This window comes from Miscanthus floridulus, unplaced genomic scaffold (assembly GCF_019320115.1).
Source record: "Miscanthus floridulus cultivar M001 unplaced genomic scaffold, ASM1932011v1 fs_647_6_7, whole genome shotgun sequence".
In the NCBI taxonomy this organism is placed as follows: Eukaryota; Viridiplantae; Streptophyta; class Magnoliopsida; order Poales; family Poaceae; genus Miscanthus; species Miscanthus floridulus.
Window position 1 is genome coordinate 26,254 of NW_027097060.1, and position 15,164 is coordinate 41,417.

General features: G+C 43.3%; 1 protein-coding gene and 1 pseudogene across 1 annotated transcript; one reads left to right on the forward strand and one right to left on the reverse strand.

Moving 5' to 3' along the window:
• Window positions 1-2,954: 2,954 nt before the first annotated feature.
• Window positions 2,955-6,559, reverse strand: LOC136532534 (G-type lectin S-receptor-like serine/threonine-protein kinase SD2-5; annotated as a pseudogene).
• Window positions 6,560-9,238: 2,679 nt separating this feature from the next.
• On the forward strand, window positions 9,239-9,978 carry LOC136532525 (uncharacterized). The gene has a single exon (XM_066525113.1). The coding sequence runs from the start codon at window positions 9,352-9,354 to the stop codon at window positions 9,976-9,978; it is 627 nt and encodes a 208-aa protein (XP_066381210.1). The 5' UTR covers window positions 9,239-9,351.
• The last annotated feature ends 5,186 nt before the right edge of the window (window positions 9,979-15,164 follow it).

Consider the following 15,164-nt stretch of genomic DNA (forward strand, 5'->3'; position numbering starts at 1 on the left):
GGTGTTGGGGAGGGCCGGGATGAGGTCGATCCGGCATGGGGAGGTAAGGAGGCCGTGGATCCGGCGTTGGGAGGGCCTTGGGCGGTGGATCAGGCAAGGGGAAGAAGGATGTGGTGGGGGGCGGCCAGACCTGGATGCCGTGCTTGCGTCGGGAGCAGGCGTGGGGAGGAGCGGCGGGAAAAGCGGGGAAACGGGAGGGGGAGCGGCCGGCGAGAGCGGGGAAGGTACCAGCGGGCGGGAGCTGCCGCCGGCGACGAGGGAACGGATGGGCGCAGTGGGAAAAGCACCGCGGAAGGTGGCGGCGCAGGGACCAGAAATGGGGAGGAGCGGCGGGGAAACGGGAGGGGCAGGGGAGTTGGTTCGGCGCAATAATGACAGGGGCAGGGGAGTGAAAGAGAGTTTTAGTCCACTTTAGTCCAGGTTTTTGGACTAAAGGACTAAAGGATTTTAGTCCACTTTTAGTTCAAGTGTTTGGCTGTTTAGTCCAACTAAAGTGCAAATTTTAGTCCATGGGAACCAAACAGGCCCTTACAACAACTGGATTCTCTGACTGTCAAAAACAACAACTGAATTCTCTGATACTATGTGCCAATGGCTTCCAAAATTATCAACTGCGGCAACTGTGTTCTCTGATCAAACTATCAATTGCAGGTTGGGGGCAAACAATCATATGGATAACAGTTTACAGTTTGCTATCCAAAAAAACCAATCACGTGCATAATAGTGTATATTGCAAACCAGACACCAGCAAATTGCATAGCCTTGTTCAGATTAACGGTATGCTACATAAACATAACCCCTAATGCAATGCAGTTGTAATGCAAGCAACCAATTGGACTCTATGCAGACTATATATGCTGCATAAAGATGAGCATGTTGATTTCCAAGCTGGATACACAGCTAAATCCAAGGTTTCATCTAAAACACACTGATTACACATGAAGATGCGATGCAAATGTGGAATATGAATGTGATGGATAACTATATAACTTAATTGGTAGATAAAGTCTATCGTAAGAGGATAAATATATGGAAATATCTATATGAATATTTTATTAGAGCACAAACACAAAAGAAAGTATTACCTGAATACAAAATTAAACACACGTGTAAATGCGATACGAATGGGTAAAAATGTGAACTAGGATTAAAAAAAAGTAGATAAATAATTGTAAGTAAAGCCTATCACAACATTGCAAGGAAACAAGAAAGTACTTATCAGTATTGTGTTAGAATGTAGTCACATGAGAGGGAGTCTTAACTACTATGCCTAACACGCATGAAAGTGCAAAATGAACAACTATTAATTGGGATAATTGGTATGTCTATCACAATTTGATACATAGAAAGTATCTATCTGAGTATTGGGTTAGAATACGAGCACATTAGAGAAAGCAGCAAAGGTAAGGAATCTTAATTAGTCGCTGGTCCAAATTTATACATAAATTTTTAATACTTATTATCTCTTAAAGTTGCTAAGTGTGCACTTTTTGAAGAAGCGTTAGGCGCTAGGCAGGCGGACGGACTCTGGTGCGCCTAGAGGTACCTAGGTGATACCTACATCTTGCTAGGTGTTTGTACTTTGTGGCCGCTGAGAATAATGTCATGTTAGATAAAAGAAATTTCACCATAATAAGAGAAATTTTACAATGGTTGGAAAAAACATGGGCCATCCATTAGGCAAGATCAGACGGTAGAAAAATAGGAGGTACCCAACTGAAAATACCTGAGGTACTAAATAGGTAGGGATAATACCAAATTAGGTGGACCTAGTACCAAAATACGTGGGGGCAAGATCTGTTTTTTATTTTTGCATTTTATTTTTAAATAAGGGTAAATCAGCCATTCTAGGTTACGGCCGCCATTCATCTCGTATGTTTGCACCTAGCCGCCTGGCTCCTCCGCCCTTTGCACACGTCGCCGATCCTCTTGTTCCAGGTGGCTATAGGTGAGCACACATCATTGTTTAGGATTCTTAGGAGAAAAATTGGTCATACATTTGCATTTTCTTTCTGCAGTCTTTTGGGACTTACCGTAACCAATCAACATCATTGTGTAGGCATTTAATGAAAAGAATTGGTTCATTTGTTAATCCAACGTTATGTTACTGCAAGGAGCATGGATGCAAACGTCCTTTACCAACATGTTCAACTCGACATTGACTTGATGCAAGCACGTGAGGCCATGGACAGAAAGATCGCTCAAGAGCGAGAGGAGGAAGACCGGACCCTGCGGCAGGAACATGATGATATGGCCCTAACACAGGATGCCCGAGCTCTGCTTTGCGGGGTCGATGAAGAAGTGCAACTGAGCAGCGTCGGGCTGCAGCGGCGTCTAGGGCCTCGTGGCGCCGGCGTCTGGGTCGGCAGCACCCTATCGAGACTTCAGGGCGGCAGGCCAGCAGGGCGTATCGGCCGAGCGGAACATGCCGCAGAGGGACTGAGAGGGTTACGTCTAGTTTCAGAAGATCACAACCTCAATTACTAAAATACCCTCTATAATATATTTCTCAATTAATTAATTAGAAAATAGAAAAGGATGAAAGTGCATAGAGGTACCAAGGTACTTTTCCAACCATTGTAAAAGAGCTCTAAGAATAAATGATATTATCATGCATTCACGAGTAATATATATGATCATAGTTCATCTTTATCCTTGTCTAATTTGCCCGACTTTTATACATATAGCAAGCTCAAAACATCTCTATGTAAAATTACCCTAACAAAACATCTAGGTGCTAGGTGTGGCAGTGCAGCTTCATGCCTCTGCCTAAACAGAGCTCGTGCGGTAGCACAGATTGGTCATTACAACAAGGGTACACATTATACTGACGAAACCATTGACCTCTTGGCGAAGCATGAAGTCTCACCTGATACTATGAGTATGAAAGAGAATAATGTAGATAGTAGTGCCATATCCATATATGACCAGTTCTTAATTTCTGGAGATGTACATTAAGATATGCATTAAAATGAAAATAACCAGCCGAGACAATGGTAACCAGGGACTCAGATGGCACATAGGAAGAAGTTGATCCCTCCACATTGGTTTTGTTTGATGCAAAACTAGGGACAAAAGTGCCGTCAGGTGTGGTCTCCATGCTCATCACTCCTTCCAACTGTTGAATCTAATCTTAGCATAAAACATGTAACACATGTACACATGATCTTATACATAGTCTAACACATGACCACAACTCATGTATTGCGGAAAAACTTAAGTAGATAGTACAGTCGCCATCAGCGCCTCCGGTAGTGATGTAGTAGTCGGTGGTGGTGTAGATGAACGTAGATCACTGGCTGAGGGTTTGGGAACCCTCTGCAGATGATGAACTCGTCGTGCCGGGTAGCGGCGGCCTTCTGGAAGCCACCGGCACTGGCCTGGACGAGATACGGACCTTCCCGAACCCTCCAGCGCCTAAGCGATCGGTTACGTGAAAAATCACGTGGATTAGAGAGAGTGTGACGCCAGGGGCGCCTCTCTTATTTATAATCGCGCTATGGGTCAGGGGGCCGAACCCTTGGAATTCTAAGGGTTGCCGCCGATCACGGCAGTTTCTTATTTAGTTGGAAATAAATGACAGGTGGGTGGACCAAAAACTTATCTCTTAATTAAGCTTGTAATTAATCTCGGTGTTAGCCGAACCGATCATATTCCAAAACGAACACCTTGGCCTGTTGACAGCAAAGGCCTTCTGCTGCTATCAACCTGCAAGCACCACATTGCAACCTTCATCGCTTCCACGACCTCCTCCAAATGGAATTTCATGTCATTGCTGCTACTGTCCACCAAATCAGACAACTCACCAGACCTTGCCTTCTCTTGAAGCTGGCTTATCAAATGGATGCTCTCATCGGGCTGTGATTCGTCCAAATTTTCTCGGCCACAAATTATTTCGATCATCACAATCCCGAAGCTGTAAATGTCAGCCTTCTCTGTGATTTTTTAGCCCAGCCACTCGGGTGCTAGGTATCCACGTGTTCCTCGCATTCGAGTCATGACTTTGCTCTGGTCCCTGTTTATCATTTTCGAAAGTCCAAAGTCTGAGACCTTTGCATTGAATCTGTCATCCAAAAGAATGTTCTGTGGCTTGATGTCCAAATGGGCAATCTTCTCCTCACATTCCTCATGGAGATAAGATAAACCCCTAGCAATAGCCAAAATGATATGGCGTCTAGTTTTCCAAGAAAGAGTGAAGACTGGACTTTGTTGAAAGATCCATTTGTCCAGAGAGCCATTGGATAAGTACTCATACACAAGAAGCCTATGTGATTTTTCAGCACAGAAGCCCACCAACCTTACGAGATTGAAGTGATGGATTCGAGCAATTGTTTTGACCTCTGCTAAGAACTCTTCCATTCCTTGCTCGACACCCTCCAAGCGTTTGACAGCGATAGTTTCCTTTCCTATCTTACCTTTGAATACAGACCCAAAGCCACCAGCGCCAAGCTTTATAGAGAAGTGGCTAGTAGCAACTTTAACTCATCAAAGGAGAACGTTTTGGTATCCCGGGTATGCCATCAAAGAGTGGTTCCTCGTCTTTCTTTATGTTTTTCCATACCACTGCACAAACTAAGATAGATATTTGACAAAATCCTGCAATTGAGCCCACAACAATACTGATCCTCCTTTTATCTGACCGATTGCCTTCTATCTTGAGAAATGCTGAAAAATGATTTGATGAATCCTCTGCAAACAAAATTAACATTTGCTCTGATAACAACAAGCAGTAACCACTATCACTGAGATTGTTGATTTTTGGAAGGAAATCACTGAAATTGCTGTTAGTTCGGAAAAGAACTGCTTTGCAAGAGCAATCAACTAAGCAAGATTGTTTGCACACATCTTCAGAAGTTGAAGTGGCAAATGACAAGAACATGCTGTTACTGAAGTACGAAACATTGTTGAGTAGTATTAGCTTGTTGCCTTGCACATGGTCGCAGGAGGGGGCTTCTTAAGGGTATGCATCCAGCACTTGGTAGAACATTGTCCCTTGCTGCAAACACCATAATCCCCGCATGCCATTGGATAATCACAAAACTTCTTTTTTTTTGCTTAATACATCAAGTAGCATTAGAGGGTCTTGGACGATTCCTTGCATTTCGTAGAGCCTTAAATGCCCATCAGACTCCAACGTCATGAATTGTAATGATCTTGCAGAGGGTAGGAAGAATATATTATCTGGAAACCCAAAGCTACCATTGGCAAATGCATAACAAGTTGATTGTGTAGTACCAGATTCAAACAACTTTGTAAAGGCTGCTGGTTTGAAAGAGTACTGCAGCCCATTCCACTCTGCAGAAAAATAAATCCTGGCAGATGACCATTTTGTGTTTGAGGTTCTGATACTGAGGTTCATTCCCATGCAAAGTGACTGCCCGATTACCAAGGTATCAGTTGGGTGGTCAAACGACTGCCAGACAGAGGTGTTAACCAGATCGAAGAGCACTAGGTTCCCGTACACGTCGAGGACCATACCTGCAACTGACTTGCTGTTTGTGGCGGTGGACCACACCGTGGTACCATCGTCATTCTGAAGGAGCAAGCTCCCTTCTCTGGTGAAGTTTAAGATGGCGCCACTGTTTACAGCATCGTCAGGGTTGGCAGACCAGATCACTGAAGCTTGGGGTCCATCAATCACAATAGAGAGAATGAACGATTTACCATCTATGCTGTAGAAGCCAAAATAAGTTGTATATGACATGATGCTATGTTCAAGAACAGGAAGGATAAAAGATCCGTTGTCCATGGCTATTTCGCCTGTCATATTTGAAACTTTCCAAGAGATTGGGGAAGACACAGTAGAGAGCCCGGCAACAGCGTTGAGGTGGAAAAGGAAGCCAAGCAATAAAAGAATGGCTATCGACGTGTGAAGATGTCGCATGGTGACCTTTTTATACTTACGGTTACGATGAAGATGAAGGAAGAGGAACCTTTGCTGTCTGCTGGATAGATGATTTCTGGATGGCGCTTCTTAAGAGGAACCTTTTGAGATATGATGGACTAGCAGCACCATTTTGTCCCAGCCTTGCCCTTTTCTGTCTGAGTTATTTGCATAGAATCACAGTCCGGGCACCAAAGTAATCCCTACCATATAGGATAACTGAACAGCCGAATTTGGAAAGATATAAGAAGCACGCAAGGGGAAGAAATTAGGGGAAAGCCATGAAACATCGGTAGAAGGATATGCGTGTACCATGTTGAAGATCAATACTTCTCTCCTAATTGAAGTCCTCAAAGAAATATTGATGCTTTTTGAGAAATGACCAGAAGGGTAGAGTAGTTGCTTGGTGATCTAAGAAGCAGTCTAATAGTTCGTTATGTGCACACGCTTTTATTTGGACGAAGAGCAGTTTATAGGAGAAACTGAAGAAAATCCCAGAGACCAGAGCTATATATCGGGTTCATGGGCATCGTTTTCTTTGTTGGCGTGTTTTCAATTCCAATAGCAATAAACTGCATCTGATCAATTATTGCTTTTGGATATGTGGCTTCCGGCCGGCCCTTTGTTCGAAAGTCCAATCTGTTGACTCCTTAGTCTTCGACTACTTTTCAGGACTTCTTTGACACGGCCGATGAACTTTCTACTCGGCGATGCGGCATTGTTCACCTGTTATGCTAGACGTATCTCCACCTCAGCCTCAACCTCAACCTCAAGGACCAACGGGACACAATGTTGCCGATGCAAAAGGTGCCGTGCTAGTCAGGGAACAGTGGACAGGCGATGATGCTGCCATGCCGGACACCGACTGGCGGTGAGCAGATGCAGTTGTGATTTTTTTCTTTTTTAATAAGGGATGCAATTCTGATTTGTGAAACGTTCGCGCAGGCCAAGGTTTGCCCGCCCCTCCTCAGATCCTAGCCGGCGTCTCGTGTGTGGGTTCTATTCTATCAGATTAACAATTAGAAAGTTGGTCTTTAAACTACTAATAATTACTAGTACATCATTTTGTTTAGGTCTCAAACTATGAAAGTGAACTATCTAGATCTCTAAACCTTATATATAATTAAGTTTCTTAATCTTAATCCTGGTCCATGACAAATCGACATGCAGCTCATAATTACAGTACGTAGGTGATCCGTAAAATTCCCACCTAGTCCGATTTAGGTCTCTAATAATATATTTAAGTATGCTACCCGGCACAACAATTTTATCTGAATTTACAAAGAAGAATCAGGTCAATCAAAATTTGAATGGATGAGATACAATTTTGGGAAGGTTCGTTGGAAAAATAAATTGGATAAATCACCACTACACAGTTCTTTTGCAGGCGGTCAAAAGAGATTTTCCTCGTTCAAATGGTTTGCGTTAATGGCTATTTTCGCAGGCGAAATAGAGAGGGAGAGGGGGCGGCTTGCAGCCCATTAGACCTACGAAGGCAAGGTGAGAAGATTCGGCCCAATGGCTACGATGAGTTAAAAAAAATTAACTTTTAGGGAGTTCAAAATTAGTCAAACTATATACAATCTTAATCTACAAATTCTAGAAAAATTACTAAAAATATATTGATGCCCAAGAAACTTGGATGTGAGATTTAGGGACTTATTTATAAACAGTTTGGGTTTTGGAACTTTTTATTACATGCTCATAGAAGCTTGTATGCATCAACACGAGAAGGAAAAAAAAGGTCTTTATACCATTTATATAAATAATGACTTGATTTTTTTTGTGTCGTTACATCTAAACTATAGAATAACATTTTATCAAATAAAATTCATTTCTTTAACCAAATTTTGAACAAAATTGTTAAATACTTAAGAAAATACAATATTTTATTTATGTCATCTATTCACATAAAAATTAAATATTTTGAGATGTGACACATGAATACATAAAATATAGTGAGAAAATTATAAAAAATGATAATCTATTACTCTAGTAGTGTTAGAGCACGTATGGAGATAGAAATAATGAAAATACATTAGGACACATGTCACAATACCGAAGTACTCCCTCCGACCATAAAAGAATGCAAATTATGGAATCCGTGCCGGTCAAACTAGCTCAACTTTGACATAATTTATATTAAATAATGTTAGCATTCATGTCTCCAAATAAATTTATTATGAAAATGTATTCTATAACTAATCTAATGGTATGTATTTTGTATTGTGAATGTTAGTACTTTTTTACGTAAATTTAGCCAAAGTTTAAAGTCGACTCCTCGAAAAGCAGAACTACATTTTTTTGTGGACTGAGGGAGTGTATATTTTGGATGATACAATTATGATGGATAAATACGTAAAGTCATGATAAATATCACAATGAAGTGGGTTATGATGATTTTGGGTTGACATCATTGGTGCATGATATATTTTCGTCATTAACCTAAACTAGTTCCTACAAAATTTGTCAAACCGAATGATTTAATAATAAATTGCTCTGTTGTATATTCACTGTAGAAGGTTACATTTATTGTAGTGGAACCTTCTGGTGTAGATATATAGGTGTAAACTGGTGGTGTGGCTCCTCTTTACAGTACTGGATAAGCCAAAGTCGAAGGAACCACAAATGGTGGGTTCTAAAGGCTCCACGTTCATGTTGTTTGGAAAGAATATAATTAATCATAGCCTGAAATTCGCTTTCACAGATAGTCAAATCAGGACCTGAGTGGTGCTACTAGAGCCATCTAACCAACTCAATTAGAGACCCGTTCGCTCTACGTTCATGTTGTTGGGAGAGAAACAAAAGGCTCTTATGAACAGTGCTGCTATAATTATTGGTGCAGAGAAGCCGGAGCCACGGGAAGTTGTGTAAAACATGTCTTTGGCCCCGTTCGGTTTACCCAGAAACTTGTTCGGCTTGTTTTTTCAGTCGGAACAGTGTTTTTCTCTCACAACGATTCAGTCGGAACAGTGTTTTTCAGCCAGTTTCAGCCAAGATTCAGCAAGCCGAACAGGGCCGGGCTCTAGAATGGTGTTTTGATATTTGTGTATTTCTATAAGCATGGTTTAAAGTGAAGTGGTTTTTGATGCCAGTGCATTTTTAGCTTGGTTAGAGGAAATTTGTTTGACTTAGTACAAAAATTTAAGTGACTTATAATTTGCAATGAACACAGCAACAGATTAAAAAAAATCACAAAATGGACGCTTTACATGACCAACCTAACCACGTTCCTCTCCGGCAGCATGCACGGCAGGCAGTCAACGCCGGTATGGGTAAGACGGCAGTAGCTGGGACGCAAGTAACACCTGCATTTCCACCACCTCCTCCTACCTTGGCAGGTGCACGGCCTGTTTCACTTGTTCCCAAGCTTTCACCATTTGGATCCAACCATCAGGTATAAAATCGCTTATAAAGCTCCATCATTTGGTCAGTGCTCCGCTCCACCACTGCGATTTGCACCAAACATGCCTCGCGCCTTCAACGCAATCGCCATCGCGACGGCGTTCCACCTCCTCGCCGTGCTCCACGGCGCCTCCGCAGCGCGGCCGATGGGGTGGCAGGCCGCGGCATCGTCCGGGACGGCGACGTCGGCGCTAGCGCTGGCGCCGGCTGGGCACCAAAATCATCAGCGGCGCGCGGCGGCGGCGGCGGCCGCCAGGGCCGGGAAGTGGCTGCCGTTCGCGGGCGTGCACCACCACCTGCCGGCGGCGGCGGCGTACTGGGCACACAGGCCGGTGCCGTGGGTCGGGGCCGGCGGCCTGGCGGGCGGCGCAGGCGCCGTGGAGGGCAGCGAGGGGGAGGAGGTCGTGCGGGAGCGGGAGCGGGAGCGGCGCCAGCAGCGGCCGTCGTACGAGGGTGACGGGTCGACGACGACCACCAGGCAGGAGCAGCTCGCAATGTGGGCGTCGCTGCTCAACCCCAAGGGGAAAGGGAGGGAGGCCACGGGATGGATGCCGGCGCCGGGAGCTGGCGAGGTGGTCGATGAGGAGCCGGCCAAGGCGGCGGACGCGGTTGAAGGGGCGGAGGTGGACGACACTGCGGCCGACGGCGCGCGGGTCGGCCAGACCTATTGGGGAAACAATGGCAACTGATGTAGAAAAAGACACTGGTGGGCGATGCAGAATTAAACAGATTTTCAGTTATAAGAAAAAAAATATATATACAGTATATGTTTTGCAACACTAACTTTACAAAAATGTTACATATAGCAAATGCAGAATTCTTACCCCATTCTAGAGTCTCTATACTTGAATAGATAGTTTGTGATACTGTAAAGCCTTTGGATGCACATGTATTTATCTCAATTAACGTAGTCATTCCATTTCACTCCAACACATATGAATTAAGGTGAATACATATATATCCAAACAAGACCTAAAAGATAAATACTTCCATTCGATTGTAGCCATGATTACGGCCAACAGGCATGGTTATAAAAGCACTAGTATAATATCTGAATTTATCTCAAAAAAAAGGAGAGGATACTACTATACAAAAATAAAATATTACATTTTGGTGAGCACGTTATTTGCTCAGGGCTCCTTTGAAATGCAGGATTGAGAAAAGGTAGGAACATGATAGATGTAGGAATAGAATAGGATTGTAGGTGAGAAACGGAGGATTAAAAACCATAGTAAACTTTTGAGTGGTAGTTGTTTGGATGGACACATGAAGTTCGTAGGAAAGAAAAACTTAGGAAACTTAAATCACCTACTCCTATCATATTAGCCACCTATATATTTGTTTGGTAATGTCATCGTTAGAAAGAAATGCAAAAGTAGTTAGAAAGAAGCCACTTACAAGTGGGCCACTAGAGAATCACTGTACTTCATGACCATAGCCTGAGCTAGCTGTGCGATGCCACTATACAAGCTCGATCTTATCCGCTTCCCCGTCATTTTCATCCTCTCGTTTCACTGAAGCCCTGTCTCTCAGCGTCCATGGCTAGCAGCAGGCACGACGTGCACGTGACCGCGCGAGGCAGCAACCTCGTGGGAACCCTTAGTTATAATATAGTGTTTTTCTCTCACTACAAAACAGCGTCAGCCAGCTTATAAGCTACAGAAACGATCGAGCGAACCCGCTGGCGCCGCAAGCTGACGGACGCGGCATGAAGCGCTTGAGCTACCGTGCGGCAAGCAGCTCGAGCGGCAAGCACGGTGCGGCATCCCTGGCCCCGGGTGACGAGGCGCTCAAGCTCTGGCACGGCTAGCGGGCGGGCGGCGACGACCTCGACCTTGCACTGGTTGCCACTGGGTGGGCGGGCGGGCGGGCGGGCGACGATGATGAGTTACAGCGGCGGCAGGCGGCTGGACCAACGCGACAAGCTCTGTTTGCAGTTTCTTTTGGCTTCGTCTATGGCATGCTTGAGGAACTGCGATGAGCTCACTCGAGCGACGTGCTTGATCCAGCGAGAAAGAATGGAGAAAAAGAGGTCAGCGTGGATGTTAGTTTTCCTCCATTTTTCGTCTCGAATGGCTGTGACAGAACCACCTAAATTATATAGCCCATATACATACGTCATTGTTCTAAAGACCTCTGACTGCTGCACATGAGAGTCAGATAACTCCAATAGTTTGTCGGATGTCCTCCGGGAACCCAAAATTATCCATATTTTCCAACTCGTTACCACAACATTATAACATTTGGTACAAAAATAACTTACATTGGAGTGCGGAAGACTTACTGTATTAGATTACAAAACATATTGATGTAAAAACTTAAGTTTCGAAAGGTGAGTAGCACTACAGAAGCACCTAAGATAGAAGAGACGACCAGATCATGTCGAGCCCAATAACATAACCTTGATTATCAATATAAGTCAGAACCTGCAACAGAGGTTAACAAACCCTAAGTACTTGAGGGTACTCAATAAGTCTTACCCGACTAAAATAAAAGACGCAAAGGGTATGCAGGTTTAAAGTAAAGTTTGAACCAAGAATAACTTTTGCAGAAAAGTTTACTATGCGTGGATCCTTACTTTCAATGTTTTAGCTTCATGTTAAGTTATCAATAGTTTCCAGTTTACACCTGATCTAGTTCAATCACTTCATTACTCATCTCATCTCATTTCATCTCATATCCATAAGTACCGTGTTCAATTGATTAACTACGATGTCTGGTCAGAGGATCATGTCTCCATAACCGAGGAGCATGACGATTCGAATCGATTTGGTCCAGCTAGGGTTTCCTTACCATATGACATATGCAGGTCCTAGACCTACATATATCAACCCTCACTCGGATCCTACAAAACATGAACGAATTCTCGCCACCCGAGAATACAGTACTCCACCTACCTGTGTCGACCCAGCGGTTTTCACTGGATGGGTACACGCTACTCTCACCATCTCTCCACTCCCAGTGCGCGGTTGTCCTTTCCCATAATAGAATAACCGAGGTATTAGGCTTACCGGAGTATGTGGCCATTACTATAAGATATCGACCACACACAGGCCAATAACGAACAATCCTCAATCGACACAGACGGAGCACTACAATGAGGCTCCATTCTCGATGCAAGCTACCCACCCAGTCTCAATTTAATATTATCATAACCAAGGTAGTTCACAACCCATAACTAGAGTTGAGAAGATCAAGGTAAAACCTATTTCATGCGAGTGATGAAACCATCATTCGGCTCGAAGTTTAAGCATAAGATATATCGGCCTACACATACTAGTAAGGTAACACTAGGGATACCTAAATATCAAGGTAATCATGCAGCAACAGTATTCAACCAACTCCTAATTACTTAATGCACATCTCAAAAGACTTAAGGTATAATAAAGATTTGTAAATACTAAGAGAAAGATTTATGCTCTGGGGCTTACCTGCGTTGCAAAGAAGGTTAGTTCCACAGAGGATCACACGAGTTAGACTTGGCTCCAACACCATTGGCAGATAGACCTTCTCCGAAACTTGATCGACACGAATCTTCTCACTCTCGTATGCACTACAAGTAATAAATGATGATTTGTTTAACATGATAGAATACATGCCATGATGCATGATGAAAGACATTCAAGTGCATTAACAGAATTTTAAACAAAATTAATTAAGTTGAGTACAACTTTCCTTCACGAAAGGAGGAGGGCTATTATTGTAAATGCGTATAAGTTAATTAACTATTAAGCTAATTAGTCGTCTATCATGGAAGTAATTACACTAACAGGGACCAACAAGTGATTAGCATCTTTCCTAACTCATAATCATGATAAAGAACTTATAAAACTAATTACCTAATTAAGTCATTTTAATTATTATAAAAGCAAGTTGATTATAAACATATTAAGGAAATAATTAAGATACCAAGAAACAATTGGGTTGAGATGTTCCAAAGTCTTCACACAATGCTCAAAACACACCAAAATCATTCAAGAATTTATATAAATCATTTTGATATTATTAAATAAATAAAAGGCATTTAAACATACTTAAATTAATTAACCAAGTTAGAATTATCAAAACAGTACCAAAGTTTTTATGAGGACAGGTATGAACATTATAAACTTACACAAAAAAGTTTCAGCATCACAGAATTAATATTTTTGTCTACAAAAATTACACAAGGAGCATTTTTCTATTAAAAGAAGGAATTTTTAAGCATAACAAAACTACTGATTATGACCAACTAATATTTTTCGTGGATAGAGCATATCATAGTAAGACTACAGAACAAAATTAATAATTTTAGCATACTTCTAGAATTAGTTATGAATTAAGCAAGAATCAGCATATAATAGCATTTTCTAAAAGAGATTAACATGAAAAAGGAAAACACATTTTCACTAGGAACCCTGCATCTTTAACAAATTAACCAAGCCTCGATCTGAAAAACTTTGTCTCTGGCTAGTAAGCATCTAGAACCAAGAAAGAGTTTCTATTTCCTTTTCCCCCTCTCTTCTTCTTCACGAGCAGAGCACGCAGGGACAGAGCAGAGCAACCGGCGATGGCCGCAATCCAGCCGGGGCGCGGCCGGTGGCTGTGAGGGCGGGCTGACCGAAGCGTTGGAGTGACTGGACGCGCCTGCATGGAGGCCAGCCGTGGCTCACAGCGACCCGTGGCCGCCTGGCCACGTACGGCGGCCGGTGGCGGCACTCGCACGGCCGTCCGCGGCGGCGGATCATCTCTGGCTGGGTTCCTCCGGGCTAGCGCGCGCAAGAGGCGTGGGATGGCGAGGGGATGCTCGGCTGGATTGGAGGCAAACAGGAGCTGGGACGACAGGCGCTGCTGTGCCGGCGGCCATGGTGGCCGCGGCCGCGCGCAGCAGCAACAGCACAGAGCGAGGGAGAGCTAGGGTGAGGAAAGGAGAGGCATGGCATGGCAGGGTGGAGGTGGCTGTGGGCTCGAGAAAAAGGCCGGAGGCGAGACATAGGCAGCGGCAAAGGGAGAGAAAGAGAGGCCGAGGGAAGGGAGGCCGCTCGGCTCGGCGTCCACGTCCAGCAAACGAGCGGCGGCCAGGGCACGCGTCGGGCGGAGGGCGCGGAGGATGCTTCTGGGCTTCTCCAACTCCTGCTCGAGCGATGACGCAGACGGAGATGTGGCCACGCGCGGAGAAACGTCGCGAAGGCGCGATGGACAGCGCACAGCGGTGAAGCAGGCAGACAGCTCTTCCCGGCGTTACTGTTCATCACTGATAGCTCAACTTCCTCCCTCATTTTCTCTGGATTTCGTGCAAAAACTTGATCATCTCCAAAAACAAAAGCTGTTCATCTTCATGAGATATCCAACTTTTATTTAATGACTAATGTCAAAAAGTCGACAGAGAGAGAGATCAAGAGGATAGAGCACAAGCACATTCAAACTGAAAACTGGAATTCAGTTTGGGTTTTGTAAAACTGATTTTTGATTAGTAACTTTAACTAATTAATTAGTGTTTAAACAGTGATCAAACAAATCAACCAATTGCTCAATACCAAAGCTCAAACACCATACCAAGCAATAGAACAAAATTTGGACAAGTTTTATTCATGAAAATTGATTTAATAAATCCCCAAAAATTTAACTTAATTGCTTTTTCAGGACTTGCCAAAAATGCTAACTGAGGGAAACAACATTCAAATTCAATTCTTGAAGCTCAAATCTAACATGCTTGATTCAAAAACATCATCAATCTTTCATTCCAAATGAAAACACATACTTAATACTACAAAGTTTATTTAAAATGTTATCTTTTGTTCCTTAATTGATAACAAAGATAACATTTCATGTAACAAAAGAAACACTATATATGCAACATATGAAACACCATGTATGCCATAAATGAAACTTGAAA